Consider the following 19,525-nt stretch of genomic DNA (forward strand, 5'->3'; position numbering starts at 1 on the left):
CATATCTTGATGACTGCCTGATCAAAAGCAACAACACACAGCAAAGACAAGCTGTCAACTGGACAATGACGGATCCAGAGACAGGCTGGGTTTAATGACAAACAGGTTTATTAATGTTCATGCACCGATTTAATCCCCTTCATGACAAATCCCCTGGTCATGATTCTTTTCCTTGCACTGTTATCACAGTCGCGGTTGTCACTGTAGCTAGACTTGCTTATAAGCCCAAATTCACAACTCCTACCTTGAACTTGGGCTTCCTTTGGGTTAACTTTTATCCTGTGCTCAAATTGATTCCCATTCCCTCTTAATCCCCAGGAATTGTGCTCCTCCTCCTGGCTTCCTAGGTAATTCTCTATTTCCTGGTGGGTTCTAGAGCCTTCCACCTGGAAAGCAGGATGACCCATTGTAAGGAAGGCTGTTGCCGGCAGCCAGTCTCTGTAGGAAAGTACCATCTTGCCTGGCATGTTAACCCCATATTTCACTGTATATATGTTGTTTTAGTTGGATGTGTCACTGGGACCCTGCCAGCCAGGGCCCCAGTGCTCATAAGTGTGCCCTGTATGTGTTCCCTAACCAGAACCTCAGTGGTTATGCTCTCTCATTACTTTCTAAATTGTCACTAACAGGCTAGTGACCAATTTCACCAATTCACATTGGCATACTGGAACACCCTTATAATTCCCTAGTATATGGTACTGAGGTACCCAGGGTATTGGGGTTCCAGGAGATCCCTATGGGCTGCAGCATTTATTTTGCCACCCATAGGGAGCTCTGACAATTCTTACACAGGCCTGCCACTGCAGCCTGAGTGAAATAACGTCCACGTTATTTCACAGCCATTTACCACTGCACTTAAGTAAATTATAAGTCACCTATATGTCTAACCTTTACCTGGTAAAGGTTGGGTGCTAAGTTACTTAGTGTGTGGGCACCCTGTCACTAGCCAAGATGCCCCCACATTGTTCAGGGCAAATTCCCCAGACTTTGTGAGTGCGGGGACACCATTACACATGTGCACTGTACATAGGTCAATACCTATGTACAGCGTCACAATGGTAACTCCGAACATGGCCATGTAACATGTCTAAGATCATGGAATTGTCACCCCAATGCCATTGTGGCATTGGGGAGACAATTCCATGATCCCCCGAGTCTCTAGCACAGACCCGGGTACTGCCAAACTACCTTTCCCGGGGTTTCACTGCAGCTGCTGCTGCTGCCAACCCCTCAGGCAGGTTTCTGCCCTCCTTGGGTCCAGCCAGGCTTGGCCCAAGGAAGGCAGAACAAAGGACTTCCTCAGAGAGAGGGTGTTACACCCTCTCCCTTTGGAAAAAGGTGTCAGGGCTGGGGAGGAGTAGCCTCCCCCAGCCTCTGGAAATGCTTTGATGGGCACAGATGGTGCCCATCTCTGCATAAGCTAGTCTACACCGGTTCAGGCATCCCCCAGCCCTGCTCTGGTGCGAAACTGGACAAAGAAAAGGGGAGTGACCACTCCCCTGACCTGCACCTCCCCTGGGAGGTGCCCAGAGCTCCTCCAGTGTGCTCCAGACCTCTGCCATCTTGGAAACAGAGGTGCTGCTGGCACACTGGACTGCTCTGAGTGGCCAGTGCCAGGAGGTGACGTCAGAGACTCCCTCTGATAGGCTCCTACCTGTGTTGCTAGCCTATCCTCCTTCCTAGGTAGCCAAACCTCCTTTTCTGGCTATTTAGGGTCTCTGCTTTGGGGAATTCTTTAGATAACGAATGCAAGAGCTCATCAGAGTTCCTCTGCATCTCTCTCTTCACCTTCTGCCAAGGAATCGACCGCTGACTGCTCTGGACGCCTGCAAAACCGCAACAAAGTAGCAAAGACGACTACTGCAATCTTGTATCGCTGATCCAGCCGCCTTCTCGTCTGCTTTCCTGGTGGTGCATGCTGTGGGGGTAGTCTGCCTCCTCTCTGCACTAGAAGCTCCGAAGAAATCTCCCGTGGGTCGACAGAATCTTCCACCTGCAACCGCAGGCACCAAAAGACTGCATCACCGGTCCTCTGGGTCCCCTCTCAGCACGACGAGCGTGGTCCCTGGAACTCAGCAACTCTGTCCAAGTGACTCCCACAGTCCAGTGACTCTTCAGTCCAAGTTTGGTGGAGGTAAGTCCTTGCCTCCCCACGCTAGACTGCATTGTTGGGTACCGCATGATTTGCAGCTGCTCCGGCTCCTGTGCACTCTTCCAGGATTTCCTTTGTGCACAGCCAAGCCTGGGTCCCCGACACTCTAACCTGCAGTGCACGACCTCCTGAGTTATCCTCCGGCGTCGTGGGACCTTCTTTTGTGACTTCGGGTGAGCTCCGGTTCACTCTTCTTCGTAGTGCCTGTTCCGGCACTTCTGCGGGCGCTGCCTGCTTCTGAGAGGGCTCCTTGTCTTGCTGGGCGCCCCCTCTGTCTCCTCACGCAATTGGCAACATCCTGGTCCCTCCTGGGCCACAGCAGCATCCAAAAACTGTAACCGCGACCTTTGCAGCTAGCAAGGCTTGTTTGCGGTCTTTCTGCGTGGAAACACCACTGCAAGCTTCTTCACGACGTGGGACATCCATCCTCCAAAGGGGAAGTTCCTAGTCCTCTTCGTTCTTGCAGAATCCACAGCTTCTACCATCCGGTGGCAGCTCCTTTGCACCCTCAGCTGGCATTTCTTTGGCATCTGCCCACTCACTACTTGAGTGTGACTCTTGGACTTGGTCCCCTTGTTCCACAGGTACTCTCGTCTGGAAATCCATCGTTGTTGCATTGCTGGTGTTGGTCTTCCTTGCAGAATTCCCCTATCACGACTTCTGTGCTCTCTGGGGAACTTAGGTGCACTTTACACCTACTTTTCAGGGTCTTGGGGTGGGCTATTTTTCTAACCCTCACTGTTTTCTTACAGTCCCAGCGACCCTCTACAAGCTCACATAGGTTTGGGGTCCATTCATGGTTTGCATTCCACTTTTGGAGTATATGGTTTGTGTTGCCCCTATACCTATGTGCTCTCATTGCAATCTATTGTGACTGTACATTGCTTGCATTGCTTTCTATTGCTATTACTGCATATTTTTGGTATTGTGTACATATATCTTGTGTATATTTGCTATCCTCATACTGAGGGTACTCACTGAGATACTTTTGGCATATTGTCATAAAAATAAAGTACCTTTATTTTTAGTATATCTGTGTATTGTGTTTTCTTATGATATTGTGCATATGACACCAGTGGTATAGTAGGAGCTTTGCATGTCTCCTAGTTCAGCCTAAGCTGCTCTGCTAAGCTACCTTTTCTATCAGCCTAATCTGCTAGACACCTCTTCTACACAAATATGGGATACCTGGACCTGGTGCAGAGTGTAAGTACCCCTTGGTACCCACTACAAACCAGGCCAGCCTCCTACAGTCTCCCACACCTTCTTCTCTTGTACTAGCCTGTAAAAGATGCAGGGCCTATTGTAAGGAAGTGTGTTGTCACATAGCCAATCTCTACTGGTAGAAATTTGGATTTTATACCCTTAGGCCCACCCCCTTCCTTTCTCTCTCCTGCACTGTTCCATTATTATTGGTGAAGGAATATTCCACCAAATTCTTGCCCCTTCTTCCTCTTCTACTAATGTTCTCCCTCTCATGGAGCACCACTCTCTACAAAACTCCAGGCCCTTTTCACCTCACCACAGGTCCATACACCAGAAATATCCTCACCAAAGGTAAGTCCCTGTTTCTTTATAGCTCATAGCTGGTTGTTTAAACAAGGCCTGAAACAATTGCTCAACGTAAATTCTGAAGTATTATGTAACAGTAGTGTAGTGTTATGTTGTTTCTGGGATGTTGTAAATTTGGTACTATTGTTGATGAATATTTTATTTACTTGTTGGGCCCAATTTCTACAAGTGTATAACCCAAAGGTCAAAATCATTCTGGCTCTGTCAGCACCACCTGGCTTGAGATTGAATAGGCTTTGAAAGGCTGCATCTTGTTACATGTCAGCACAAATGAATGACCTTTTTGAAAATGGTACACTAGTTGCTGCAGGCACAGTGCCACTTCGCTAAAATTGTTGGAACTGCTGAAGACTTAGGCGAAAGTCCTGCTATTCTCTTCCAGGTACTTCACATTAATGAGCATGATAATACTTTCTCCGTCCTGCTTTTCGCCTTGTCTTCTCTAGAGAGAGCACACAGACACACTTCGCCATCTGAACCTGATGCTGGCCTTCACTGAGTGTGTAATGGACCTGACTGCAGCCAGAGGAGCTAGTTCTGACCTGTGTACCTCAGCAGTATCCCTCTACCAAATCCAGGAGAGTATTGTCGTGGACCAGATCAGCCAGCTCAGTAAAGAATGGGGGTAGGTGTGCATCCACAGATGTCCAGAGTATAGTGAAACAAAACAGGCCTAGGATTTTCTCACTACCACAGGCTTCTTATAGCGTTGCAAATTAACATGTTGTACCCCTTAAGAGAAGCTATACTAATTGAAAAAGCTTTTGCCAGAGCGACTTAACAACAGTCCATTACCAATCTGAGGGTCCGTCAAACACATAACTAGCCCAGTATGTCACGATATGCATGCTTATGTTTACTGTAGGCATATGACTTTACAGTAGGGATATGCCTTGTACACAAATTTATCTCCTCTACGTGTGTCTTATGCCCTTGAACATATTGATGTTTCCTTCAATCTGGCAAGCTAGTGCTATACAGAACATATGGATAAATATAAACATATTAATCTTACTCTATTCGTCAGTTTATGAGCACACTTCAATATTACATGTCTGTTACTCACAACTAACTCACTCGGCTCAAGTCCCCCAAAACTTGTTTGAGTATTCCTTATACATTTACTTGACACCTATCTTCCTGGTTAAGCAAACATTAACCCAAATTTCTGCAGATTGACTAAAATTACCACGAGTCTCCATGAATAAAATACATCACATTTTTGCAGTGCTCTACCTCAAACCAACTTTTTGGAACTTTGGCTCCCTGACATACCTCCTATCACGCTACTTCCATGCCTGTATTTCTTAAAGACCACTCCAGCATAACCTGAGCAGGGAATGTTCATACATGGTTATGAATATTATTCCAAAAAGTAATTTACATCCTTTGCAACCATTTAAAAAAACAGTTGCTTTCTGAAGAAAACCTTCTCAACCTCCATAGGTTGTTGTGTTTGTTTAAAGTTCGGGGCAATCAGTACAGTTTGGGGGATAAAATGAAACCCAAATAGCACTTGGAATGAAAGTGCTTTCAGACATTAATGTCCAATATTCTTTCATTTCATGTTTAAAATATAAGGCTGCATCAGGTGGTGTCAGGGGAACTACCACATTTTTTAAAAATCTTTAAAGTCCCCAGTGACATTTTTCTCAGGAGTTTTAAAATGCCTTTTTACCAGTCCTGGTTGATGTATTGACTTATTTGCAGGCTGTCAAGGTTCACTCTCCCCTCTCAAGTTGTCTAATGCATTGAGACTGTCCAAACCTATGTCACAATACTTCATGCCAAACAGAACACTTCACTAGTACATATCAGACCATCCTCTACCTTGACATACAATAACACCCACATCACCCCTCAACGCATCACGCCATACAGCGTTCTGTGACACGACACCTCACCTTCCCAGACTTTTATCTTTAAGATTGACAAAATGAGTACTATTGAGTTTTGAAATGGTAACACCGAAACACAATTATGTTTGTGATGTGTGCTATGTATATCTTACCTTTTTGGTATTATTGAGATTATCATTAAAATTACGGTTTTTTGTTCTGTTTTCTTAGGCAAGTTGAGCAGCTTGTTTTGTACATGAAAGCTGCCCAGATTTTGGCTTCCTCATTGCAACTTGCCAAATCCCAGATAAAGTCTGGTAAAATGAACCCATCCTCTGCTGTGAAGCAAGGTATGTGCTAGCATTCTCATTATGTGCCTTCTGGTTTTGTTCCGCCGAATGCTTATCTGTTTTATCTAACCCATCAAAAACTGAATTTATCCCACTCTGCCTTGCAGAATTTCCCTTATCCATACCTAGGTGGCTTACCAAACGTAACAGTTGGGTTTCATACTCAAATGATCACATTATCAATTCCTACAATTTACATTTGACCTTCAACTTTAATTCCACAAACACATGTCCAGCTGACCAAATTTGCCAGGTGTCAGCATCAGATCTTCTGAAAAGACCAAGCCCTTAGTCTCTTTATTTAGAATTTGTGATGGCATATGTGGCAGTAATGTATCCCTCATTGAACTTTCCAACTCTGTGGTTCCTTTTCTGAAAGTCGTACTTCTGGCAGCATCCCACCTCATTTCAGAGCTCATAAATCCGTCCACTTTATTCCTGTTCAGCACTACTTACACTGATGTCTCTTGCCTGCTCATATCAGATTCAATCTTTGTTGCATTACCTACAGAGCTGTTCATGTTTATCAACGTTTCAGTTCCCCAGGGAACTGAAGACACATAATATACAAGAAGTAAATCTTTACATTCCAAGGAATGACAGTAACCCTAAATATGCCTTCTCCTTTGTAGGCCACAGAGTCACGAGCCATCCACCTTCCAATATACGGCGCTACCCTCAGCCCTTTTGCAAAAACATATCTACTTTCCTATTGTCCTTTTACTCCTCCGAGATCATAACATTTTCTGTTTCACTTAGACGAATATGGCTTTTTAAAAGTTTAATGCTATTGTCCTTTTACTCCTCAGAGATCATAACATTTTCTGTTTCACTTAGACGAATATGGCTTTTTAAAAGTTTAATGCTTTTGCTATGGTCACTCTTGCAAGCTGTGAGGTAGCAAACCATCCAGATTTGACCCGTCTTTGGTTTAGTCTATATAGATAACAAAATGGGTAAATTATGTATATGAATGTGCACCGTTGCTTTTATATACAAAATTTGTATCTGTTGTATCTAGCCTGTCAAAAAATGAGTTTATCCTGCTCTACTTTAAAGAATTTCCATCATTATACCGTGGCTTACCAAGCTCAACAGTTCCATTTTACACCCCAAATTGGCACATTGTAAATGTCTACAATTTACACTTGACCTTCAACTTTAACTTCACAAACATATGTTCAGCATGATCAAATTTGCTAGTTATCAACATCATCTCTTCTGAAACATTAATCATTTAGTCCCTTTAGCAAGAATTTATGATGGCCAATGTGGCAGTAATATCTTCCTCATTGAAATTTCCAATTCTGTGGTTGCTTTTCTGAAAGTCATACTTCCGGCAGCATCCCACCTCATTTCTGAGCTTTTAAATCAGTCCACTTCATTCCTAATCACCAATACATACACTGATGTCTCTTGCCTGCTCATAATATATTCAATCGTTGTTGCATTACCTTCAGAGCTGTTCTTGTTTAACAACGTTCCTGTTTCCCAGGGAACTGAAGATACATAATATACAAGAAGTAAGTCTTTACATTCCAAAGGCAAAGAATGGCATTAACCCTAAATACACCTTCTCCTGTGTAGGCCATAGTCATGAACCATCCACCCTCCAGTCTACGCCCCTACACTCAGCCCTTGAGCAAAAATGTAACTACTTTCCTACTACCCTTTTACTCCTCAGATATCAGACAATTTTCTGTTTCACTTAACAAATTTGGCTTATTTTAAGTCATTACTTTTGCTATGATCACTCGTGCACGTTTTTAGGTAGTGAACCATCCAGATTTGACACCGCTTTAGTTTGTTCTGTATCCATAACAAAATGGGTTAAATAATGTACATGTATGTGCACCAGGGATTTGTACACCCAAATTCTTATCTGTTTTATCTAACCTGTCAAAAACTAAATTTATCCTGCTCTGCCTTGAAGAATTTCCCTCATCATACCTAGGTGGCTTACCAAGCTCAACAGTTTGGGTTTACACCCGAAATTGGCACATTGTGAATTTCTACAATTTATACTTGACCTTAAAATTTAACTTCACAAACATATGTCCAGCGTGACCAAATTTGCCAGTTATCAATATCACCTCTTTTGAAAGATCAATCACTTAGTCCCTTCAGTTAAAATTTAGGATGGCAGATGTGGCAGTAATGTCTTCCTCATTGAACTTTCCAACTCTGTGATTGCTTTCTGAAAGTCGTATCGCTGGCAGCATCCCATCCAACCTCATCTCAGAGCTAATAAATCAGACCACATTATTCCTGGTCAGCACCTCTACACATCTGTCTCTTGTCTGCTCATATTAGATTCAGTCTTTATTGTATTACCTTCAGAGCTGTTCATGTTTAACAACGTTCCTGTTTCCCAGGGAACTGAAGACTCATAAGTAAGGTTCTACATTCTGAAGGCAAAGATTGTCAGTAATCCTAAATACACCTTCTCCTGTGCAGGCCATAGAGTCAGCAACCATCTACCCTTTGATCTACACCTCTACCCTGCAGCCCATGTGCAAAAATATAACTACTTTCCTATTCCCTTCTTACTCCTCCGATATCATATCATTTTCGGTTTCACTTAGACAAATGTTGCTTATTTTAAGTTTATTACTTTTGCTATGGCCACTCTTGCAAGTTATCAGATAGTAAACCACCCTGATTTCACACCTCTTTGGTTGTTCTATATACAGAACAAAATGAGTAAATTATTTATCCAGGCAGTGTCCACGTAGAGCCATTGCTTCAATTAAGGTTGCCTACCTTGTAATTTTTTGATCAGTTAAATCCAAAATTACAGGCTAGCACATACCCTCAGAGGGCATCCCTGACTCGAATCAAGCATATCACCTCGTAAGACTATCTGGAGTGATGGGACAGAAGTCCTCCACATGGCTATGTAAAGGTATGCCACCCTCCTCTTGTGCCTTTCTGGTCAGCTATGCGTGTGTTACCCCATTTAGCTCGACAATGATGCAAGCCCACAGGAGATGCTCCCATTGATTTACATTTTTGATACCATCAGACCTGGGCTGTGATGCTGGGAAGTGGGGTGGTACCCGCATTGTAATCCTTTTCGAATGAGTGTCTACTGCCTTATCAGCCCAAGCTGGTGTTGCAACTGACTGTGTTAACAACAGGGTTTATAGCCGGGCATAAGTCATGTTGTCTGTACCCCTGTGGGAAGGCCGTTTCACTGTGCCACCCCTTTAAACAGTTTGCGTAGCCCTGTCATCTAGCCTGTCTGGGAATGTGTGTGTTAGTTACTTAAGGTAGTATTCTTTTTTCTGCGGCCTAGCGATCTTCATCTGTAACATTCCAGCCTACACAAATACAGTCTCCTCTAACCATCCCTGAAACTGGGGCACCTCATGAGAGGGAGAAGTTAGGCCATTCCTTTTGTTTTAGAGCAGATTTCCCCTGACAGACTTGAAACCCTCAATGGCTCTCTACTCGGAAACCAATCCATATCATCCCTGAGCCAGGTTTCTCTGGCTGCAGTGTGGAAACTGGGCATAGCACCTACAGCACTGCCTTTTTGCCGTAGAAAAAAACATTCCCACTGGATTGGAAGAGCTTTTGGACTTCAAAATGTTGTAGACCTCCTGGTTGACTCCGGAATGCTATCAATGGTGTATAAATACTGTCCTCTTCTGTCAGTGCTTGGTTCATCTTCAGCTACTGAACACCAGGAAGACTTGCAAACCTGTGTGAGGAACAAAGACTTGGACCAGACGTGGAAACTATTTTGTTGGGCATCTAATATTGCTGCGGACTGGCATATGTCTGGGAAACAGTGGCAGGGTCGTCTTGCTGTTTGTTTTGAGAAAAGAAGTGTCTTGCCTCCCTTCAAGAGCAGCTGCATTATGCCTGTCAGGAGTAATGGCCTGATCTCATGAGCACTTTTTATTTACACATTATCTCTTTGGGTGTTTGGAGCAACTCTATATACATTTTTAAGAAACTTTGTAAACCACTGGACAAACTGTGCCATGACTCGTAGATTCTAAGATAGATGCTCCGATAAGAAATTAACCTTCTCTTATAAGAAAAGCATGCTTTGGGTACATAGTTCGGACTGGCCCAATATTTGCTAGGTAACCCCATCCACAGCCAAATGCCACAGTAGGCCCCTCAGCTGTTTCCAGGATCCCAACAACTGAACTCTAACCTCTCAACCGGGCACAGTGACCAGACTTTGGGTCACCAAGGACATTATCAGAACCATCTAAAGCCTCTCTTGTATGTGGTTATTTGTTGTTTGAGTAGTGTTTTTCCATTAACCTTTGTTTATTGTATGTGTCCTCTTTTAATCTAGGACTGTTATGAGTGATGCATTTTATTCATCAGCATCCTTGGGCACCACAAGCAGATACAAAACGTTGTATCCCATCAGCCCATTATTTTTCCAGATTACCTGACCTCTTTATAAAGACCTAGGACATCCCCCAGAAGTAAACATTTGCAATTCAAGTGCTTAGCTAAAAGGAGCTATAAAGGTATTTGGGATTGTAACATAGGACCCTAAGGTGCTAGGACCTTTTGGTTTTCTTTGCTTATCAATTCCTCATTCTGTGTGCAAGTGTACTGTTAACTTGCCCATTAACATTAGTGCTTTTCATTGTGTATATATAAAGCACTTGACTGTACATTGAATTGTTTGTGTATTATCAACGTGTTACAGTAAAACAGTGGCCTGTAGCATCCCCCACTACCTGGAGCAAGCCTTGACTGCTCACACGTGGCACCCATAATGCTAGGCCAGTAACCTTTGACTGTCCCTGGACCTCAAGAAAAGGCCTCACAAGAGCTTACTGTATTAAAACCTGCTCACTAAATTAAATGAGTTTTTCAGTCCTTGGAAATTGGTTGAGAAAGATTTGTCACTAGATGAATGTTGCCAAAACCAAAGTATTGATAGTAAGCTCTTGATCCATACTCACTTGAAACCGATTGCTTCTTGTAATTCACTTTCTACAACCACCTGGTCACAAACACCAAACACAAGATACGATACCTGGGCAATAGCCTGAGATTCTGGTCACAGATAAGTACATTTACCACAAGGTAAGGCATCCCTTCAACTGAGGCTAAAGCCCTGCTGTCCAGGGCTTAATTTGTTTTTAAAAACCATGCCTCCCCAATTTTTTTTTCTGAAGCCTGCTGCAATTGCTATGAATTGTCGGGATTGCTGTATGCCAATGCTGTCTAGTCTTGACCCCATACTTCTTTCATCCACCACTTTATACTTCCTATCTATTTAAATCATTCTTGCAGGTTCTTTTCCATCCCTTATTTCTCCCTTTGTCAAGGTTTTCCTATATTTCTCATGTCTGCCTTTTCTGCATTTCTCACTCGTGTTCTGAGTCAGTCGGATGATAAAAAATAAGGTTTGGTTCCTAAAAATGAGTAGCGGGGCCCACCTGCAACGAGAGTCACATTGGGTACTGTCCTTCCCGCAAATCTCCCACAACCATCTACATAACAGTGTTTAGCGAATGATGTCCCTCCCGCAAATCTCCCACAACCATCTGCATAACAGTGTTTAGTGAATGCAACTTCACACAAATATGCTATGCTCATGTTTCCAAGTAGACAACTCCCAGAAAATGCAGAATGTGGCCGCAAGACTAATTGAAGTTCTAAATATCCTAGTGACCCTTTTTGTAAACTGACCAAACTGTGCCTCCCCTATTAGAACAATAGTCCACCTCAAAGTGCTGTCTCTTAAACAAATGACAGCGGCACAGATACCTCAGATCTGCCAACCTACTGATATTGACCTCTGCAAGAAACAGATGAGTCAGCCAAGAAGACAGATCCTTTTGCACCCAGAGCCCTTACAGGAAGCTCAGATCCAGCCCTACCCTTATCTTCGTCAGGAATGTCTGAAAACTTTCCTACTCTACAAACCCCAACTTCAGTAACTCAAGAAGAATGTGGCTAACAGACAGACTGTGTTTGCAATGTCACACTTCATTTATTATGTGCACTTATGTGCAATTCTTATCAACACTTATATGCACTTATCAAATGACCTGAAATAACTAGTGTCAGGGATTTAATATTTCAAGTTTGTGAAACTGCTGGATTGATTCTACTGGACTTTGTTTCTTTCTGCCAAAATATGAGGTCCGCAAATTTCAGACTAATTATAAATTTAGATTGTGTACCTGGGCAAATAGGCTTTCAAAGCTGGAAAATGACCATGTTTTGTTATAGAAATAAATAAATATTGGTGTTTCTGTGAACTAAAATCAAGAATTATTTCCAAGATCCTTTGCCTTTTGCCTCTTCAACCCCTCTCCTGAAATGCTCTTCAACAAACTTTGGCTTTTTCTCTCAACAGTGATAAAAAGCATGAACGAACGATATAAGTTCTGCATTAGCATGTGCAAGAAACTCACGGAGAAGCTGAACCGCTTTTTTTCTGACAAACAGCGCTTTGTAGATGAGATTAACAGTGTCACTGCTGAAAAACTGATCTACAGCTGTGCAGTGGAAATGGTAATAATGACTTTTGTTTTATAGTTTTTTTTTTATAGTTTAGTTGCAGTGGCCGCTGATGAGGAGCAGGGGTAACATGTACCATTGGCTTGCTACTACATCAGATGCACTTTTGGGTTTGGCTTAAGTACATAGCGATTGGCGATATATGATGCTCAAACAATGGGTACCAGGATATATTTAAAATAAGATAGTTTAACAGACTCAGAAACAAGGAGTGTGAAGGCCCAAAAAGTGTGCCAGCCTCTGTGCATGAATGTAAACTTGTTTTACTGTCTCTTCAGTATATTGACAGTCATTTTTAGTCCTTGAGCTACATGTGCTTTGCTATTCATAGATTGACTTAATGTATAAAGAGGCTCATTGTGTTTTCATATTCTAGTTGGCTACAAGTAGTTTTCTCTATCTTCAAAGGGCAGCGTGATTTTCCTTGTTCTGGAGTATCTCTCATCAGAAGTGAATTAGCCTGCCGGAAAATTGGATACATGTTGAGTTCTCAGGTTTTGTAACCATAACGGGTGGGGGGGGACTTATCTGAAGTATTGTACCCAATTCTGAAAGCTCCATTTTGGAATACCTCAGAAGTATTGGATCCAGTTCTGTTGGCCATGTGTAGAACAAAGTGGCAGTTCTTGAGGCAAGATCTGAAGAAGGCCACATCGAGAGTGAGGTGCCGGTTTTGGAGGCTATTACCTCAAGAACGTCAAAGATACATGAGACCAGAGGAATGCCACCTTTATGGTGCTCTGTCTGCCTCAGAATGCTGTAAGGACTTAAATATGCATATTCTGAAGGAGACCCAGAGGAGGATTAATACAATAGAGACATACCTTAGTGAGCATATTCCAGTAGAGACAAAGCTGTCGAAGAATAGGTTGGGAATTGATTTTTAAACAAGCAGGCTCATGGAAAACATAAATAAATTCCTCATTATTGAAAGGTATGCATTCCTTGAACTGCTTCTCTGCAGGAGGAGAAGTCATTCCTTTAACAGATTTAGTAAAGGCCAGACTTGATGGACCAGAAGAATCAAAAGTGCTTCTGAGCCTCTTTTGTTGTCAGTAACACTCTGTGTTCTCATTTCAGGTTAAGTCTGCAGCACTTGATGAAATGTTTCAGCAAGCAGAAGATATTGCATATCGATACCACAAGGCTGCCATGCTGCTTGATGGCCTCACTAAGATCCTGCAAGACCCAGCAGATATCGAAAACGTTCAAAAATGTAAGATTTTGAGAGATGTCAATGGTCATGTTTGTAATCAAACACACATTTCACTGCTGGGAGGAAAGTGATTAGTGACTTATGAACTTCCGCCACACTACATGTTAGTGTTGTCAGATTGGCATAGCATAGAAAGTGCTTCACAAGTTTTTGTTCAAAGGCTTTTAAGGATTTAATTAAGAAAAAATAATAATAAGGGTTTAGAGGTATAAATATTGTGACCATGGATAGGATGGAGAGAAATATACTAACAGCAGATACTGTTTTTAAATGCTTCATTGAAATAGGCATGCAGAGCTTTTAAAGTTGCAGAATTCCAGTGCCTTAAATTGCAAAATAAGTTGCAACAGTGAGTTGCTCACATGGCAAGTATGTCAATTGTTCACCTGGTGCTGTTTCTATCAGATATCAAAATACTGATTGGATTCTCTTAGACAAATATTATACTAAGGACCATCACTATCATTTATTAGTATTTCTGAAGCTGTGAATGCCACTTGAAAATCGGAAATTTTGCATTTATTGTTGCATGGGTGAATGCATAAAAACTGCTACTAAAATATATCACAGCTTAGAGTGCATGTGTGCAGCCTACATGAAGCACAATGTATTTGAACAATCCAGCACTTTATTAAAGACTTCATTAAACACTGTATAAAGTAATTGCTTCCTAATATCCTGGACAATCAAGAGAAAAGTGCTAGATGGCTTATTGGTTGAGTCTGCTGTGTGATCCACCCAGGTTCTCTCCCCAGAAAACTCATCATGTTAACAAATGCTCACACTTGCACTGTTTACAGACAATCTCTCCATCACCGTGCTTTAAAAGAACCCGTCCAGGCAGAGAGCCATATTAAATGTAGTATTTGAAATGAGGCATCATTTGTTTTAAAGCGGCAAAGACTGGTGTTCATTTCTGTATTTCCACATATGTCTGCCAGCCAGTGCTAGTGTTGTTTAATTTTTTCACAGTACCAACACTGCTGTTGCTGCTATGGGAGACCTATCAGAATTAAGAATATACATGTCACTGTTGTTTACAGCGTTGATTCTCATGGTCTTCAATGAATGGAGATGTTTAAGAGCTATGGTACTTAATTGTTCAATATCTTCTTTTGAATCATAATGTGCATACCTGTAATTGTATGTTCGAGGCATGTGTGGCTGAGCATAGTCCTGCCATCTAGTGTTGGGCCCGGAGGTGTACCTCTCCACCATGCCTTGACAGTGATGGAATGGACGCCATTTTGGTATTGTCCTCCCTGCCATGCAAAATGTCCTCAGACTGATCTCCATCAGGTCTGCAATCTGTGCCTTTCTCCCGAACACAACAAGGCTGCCTGTGACGCCTGCTGCTCTTTCGGCTCCATGGAGACTGCACCAGTCCGGCTCCTGGACTCCAAGTCAGGTCCTGATGAAATCAGGAGGGAACATCACATACAGCTGCAGATAAAGAGGCTTTCTCCCCTAAAGAAAGGTCTGGCTCCAACTTGGAGTTTGAGGGCCTTTCGCATGTCCAGCAGTCCATGAGTACGGCACCCCACCACCTCCCCCTCGACACCACTCGCAACCCGATCAGCTTTCCAACAAAGGGCACTCAGCTACTTTGGAGCACCAGAGACAGGCGTTCAGACCACCACTGCCTCCAGACCATGGTCATCAATGACAAAGCCCTTCGGACCCTCGACCCAACTCTGGCTTAGTGCTGAAGAAGCCTTCAAGACCATCTGCTTCGGCACCGGGTCCTCAGACACCGGCATTGAGCCGACCCTCGGCACCGACCACAACTTCCTTGACACCAACTAGAGCCTCAGCGCCAAAACCAAAGGCACCCTTGGAGCTTGAAGATGTCTGTGTCGACCACGGCGTAGTCGAGCCGATTCTCCACAAGCAGCAGAGAGCTCAACTCTAGAAAACATTTAGTCATCCACCACAGACGGCAAGACCCTTGCCTGCCATTTGGGTCCTGTTGCTCCATCCTTGAAACGTCAATTGTTCTTAAAGGTAGCCTTGGGCATTCTGATTCCAAAAACCATACAAACAAAGCAAGAAAGGGGATAAGGGTATGAGTCTCGTACCCCATGCCTGACCATTCTCTATTCCTCAGCATTTGCCCTCCTCGCCTACTTCCCCAGTCCCCAGGGGACCCTCTTGACATTACACCTCAGGGGTCTGCACACTGACACAGGCGGCTATGGGTGGGATAACACATTTGACATAACTCCGCAGGTTGACCCATGGGGCTCTTATGATGTAGGCCCACCAAGGGATACAGAACCTGACCTTTACCCAGCCCGCCTCTCTCCTCAGGATGAATTCCACGTCCTATCAGGGACTCATTGGTAGCCGTGCATTCTTCCATAAGGTGGGAGTTCACACAGAGCTTTTAGAGGAGGACTTCCTCTTTGAAACCCTCTACTCCACCACATTCCACTGAGTAACCCCGACATGTCAAAGGCCTGCTTCATCACACTCCTGACATTTTCAAGGACCCTGTCTGAGCTAGGGTGTATAAGAAATATAAAGCCTCCTGTACTGACCCCAAGTTTTTTGACTGATGCTGCTGGCTTTTCGACTCAGAGTGCACTGAGGCCTGTTAACAGACCTTGGTGCAAGTGCCCTTGCCCTAAAATGTGTAGGTTTCATTGGCTATATCCAACTGGCATACGCAAACACCTTTAAGTCCCTAGTATATGGTTCCCAGGGTATCTAGGACATGTAAGTTAAGAGAGTCACCCCTTGGATTGCAGCACTGGTTGTACCACTTTGGGGTGACAAAGTTAAAACAAGTTACCAATCCGCCTTTGCAGACTGGAAGAGTGGTTTCAAACTGATAGCACGACTTTGCCATTTAACTCTATGGCAACGTTAAATCTACCCCAGAAACGTGTCTCGTCACCCTCATTTCAGGCCTACCGAGCCTTAACCCCTTCGCTGCCACGCCTTTTCGCCTCCTGTGCTGAGATTTTTCTTTGGCTATTTGGGGCAGTTCGCACTTAATCCCTCATAACTTTTTGTCCACATAAGCTATCCACGCCAACTTTGCATCCTTTTTTTCCAACATCCTAGAGATTCTAGAGATACCCAGAGTTTGTGGGTTCCCCCGGAGGAGACCAAGAAATTAGCCAACATACAGCTAAAATGTAATTTGTTTTTAAAAATAAAAAAAGGGGGGAAAAGGACTGCAGAAGAAAGCTTGTGTTTTTTCCCCCCTCTGAAAATGGCATCAACAAAGGGTTTGCGGTGCTACAATCACCATCTTCCCAGCTTTCAGGAACAGGTGAACTTGAATCAGAAAACCACATTTTTCAACTCAATTTTGGCATTTTACTGGGACATACCCCATTTTTACTATTTTTTGTGCTATTAGCCTCCTTCCAATTAGTGACAGAAATAGGTGTGAAACCAATCCTGGATCCTGGACAGCTAAACATTTCTGAAGAGTAGACAAAATTCTGAATTCAGCAAGGGGTCATTTGTGTTGATCCTACAAGGTTTTCCTACAGAAAATAACAGCTGAAATAAAACAATATTGAAATTGAAGCGAAAAAAACAGCCATTTCTCTCCACGTTCTACTCTGTCACTTTTTCCTGCCATGACAGATTTTCAAAAGAAATATGCTGTTACGTCTGCTGGACTCTTCTAATTGCGGTAATATATAGGGCGTTTAGGTTCATCAAGAATCCTAGGTACCCAGAGCCAATTAATGAGCTGCACCTTGGGTTTTCATTGTATACTGGGTATACAGTAATTTATTTGGTAAAATATAAAGAGTCAAACTAGGTATCAAGGAAACCTTTGTATTTCCAAAATGGGCACAAGATAAGGTGTTGAGAAGCAGTGGTTATCTGCACTTCTCTGAGTTCCGTGGTCCCCATACTAGCATGTGAATTACAGGGCATTTCTCAAACAGACATCTTTTTTACACACTCTCATTTGGAAGGAAAAGATGTAGAGAAAGACAAGGGGCAATAACACTTGTTCTTCTATTCTGTGTTTCCCCAAATCTCCTGATAAAAATAGTACCTCACTTGTGTGGGTAGGCCTAATGCCTGTGACAGGAAACGCAACATAGACACATCACATTTTTACATTGAAATCTGACATGTTTTTGGAAAGTGCCCCGCTGTGGATTTTGGCCTCCAGCTCAGCCGGCACCTAGGGAAACCTAGCAAACCTGTATATGTTTGGAAACTAGACACCTAGGGGAATCCAGGATGGGGTGACTTGAGGGGCTCTCACCAGGTTCTAGTACCCAGAATCCTTTGCAAACCTCAAAATTTGGCAAAGAAAACCCTTTTTCACACATGTCGGTGAAAAAAAAGTTATGGACACAAAGGGGGGGGGGGGAGCCACAAACTTCCTTGTACCCAGCATTCCAAGTCTCCCAATAAAAATGGTACCTCACTTGTGTGGTAGGCCTAGTGCACACGACAGGAAATGCCCCAAAACACAACGTGGACACATCACATTTTCCCAAAGAAAAAGGATGTTTTTTGCAAAGTGGCTAGCTGTGGATTTTTGCCTGTAGCTCAGCTGGCACGTTTCGGTGATGGAAAGTTCTGAAATCTGAGGGGAGCCACAAACTTCCTTCTACCCAGCGTTTCCCCAAGTCTCCCAATAAAAAATGGTACCTCATTTGTGTGGGTGGCCCAGGTGCCTGCAACAGGGAAGAGCCAAAACGTGCACGGCCAGTTGATGAGCACAATTGTTTTTACTATACATTTTTAGGCTGACTCTGCTTTGGGGACCCACACAAGTGAGGTATCATTTTACTTTTAGGTGATCCTACAAAGAAAAGTGAGGAAAATATGATTTTTTTGAAGCACATTTTGAGGTTTGCTGAGGAGTATGGGCAAGAAAATGTTGGGGGATTCACTCATGCCACAGCTCCCCGGACTCCACCGGGTGTCCAGTTTTCAAACTTATCTAGAGTTTGACCTTTTTCACCCAGAGAAGAAGCAGGCCCATTACATAAGGCTCTTACTTCTGTGATGATCCAAACGCTAAATTGTGTAAAGAAACACGCTGAGGTTATGTTAAAAACACCCCTCACCCACCAACCTAGTTGGTGGCAGGCTTCATCATCGGGGTCCCACTCGAGACGTCTAGCATGTCACAGGTATGCTTTGACGCATTTTTACAGCAGGGTAGATGTTTCATTTTTACCACACATACTGGTTGGATTTGGCATGAGGGTGGTTGATGATTCAGTAGATAAAATTTTATTAACAAGAGATGTCACAAAAATGAAATGCACTGTTAATAATGGAAAGGCCAAAGAACTGAACCAGCGACTCGCAGCTCGTGAGCTGTAAAGCCACGTCAAGGCAACAACCGATTTACAGTCCATTCACACACCTTTCGTACGTGACATGCACAAGACCATTCACGCTGCCAGCCACGGGCCCAGAATATTACAAAACTCACATCAACAAACAACGCTATTCAAGGGCCCATCACTTTAATACGCCCACATGCCTGATACAGCAATCGCACCAGCTGATGGGAGTCTGAGGACTGGCGTTTGGCTAGCAGTGGGTTGTAATGGCCAACAACAAGTCATTATTTACACCACCAGCCAAGCGCCACTCCATGCACACCGCCATCACTTTTTTTTTTTAACCCCTTCGCTGCCAGGCCTTTTCCCCCTCAGGTGCCAGGCCTTTTTTTGGCTATTTGGGGCAGTTCGCGCTTAAGCCCTCATAACTTTTTGTCCACATAAGCTACTCACGCCAAATTTGCGTCGTTTTTTTTCCAACATCTTAGGGATTCTAGAGGTACCCAGAGTTTGTGGGTTCCCCTGAAGGAGACCAAGAAATTAGCCAAAATACAGCAAAAATTATTATTTTTTTAAAAAGGGGGGGGGGGGGCTGCAGAAGA

The 19,525-nt window shown here is 43.4% G+C and overlaps 1 protein-coding gene across 1 annotated transcript in view; it reads left to right on the forward strand.

The window, feature by feature from the left end:
* ULK2 (unc-51 like autophagy activating kinase 2) overlaps positions 1-19,525 on the forward strand; it is a 360,264-nt gene that overhangs the window by 314,840 nt on the left and 25,899 nt on the right. Inside the window, exons 23-26 of the mRNA XM_069226356.1 lie at positions 4,171-4,349; positions 5,794-5,912; positions 12,262-12,419; positions 13,506-13,641. Of these exons, the coding sequence (XP_069082457.1) occupies positions 4,171-4,349; positions 5,794-5,912; positions 12,262-12,419; positions 13,506-13,641 (592 nt within the window). The remainder of the gene's footprint in view (positions 1-4,170; positions 4,350-5,793; positions 5,913-12,261; positions 12,420-13,505; positions 13,642-19,525) is intronic.

Source organism: Pleurodeles waltl, chromosome 3_1 (genome assembly GCF_031143425.1).
Source record: "Pleurodeles waltl isolate 20211129_DDA chromosome 3_1, aPleWal1.hap1.20221129, whole genome shotgun sequence".
Classification (NCBI taxonomy): domain Eukaryota; kingdom Metazoa; phylum Chordata; class Amphibia; order Caudata; family Salamandridae; genus Pleurodeles; species Pleurodeles waltl.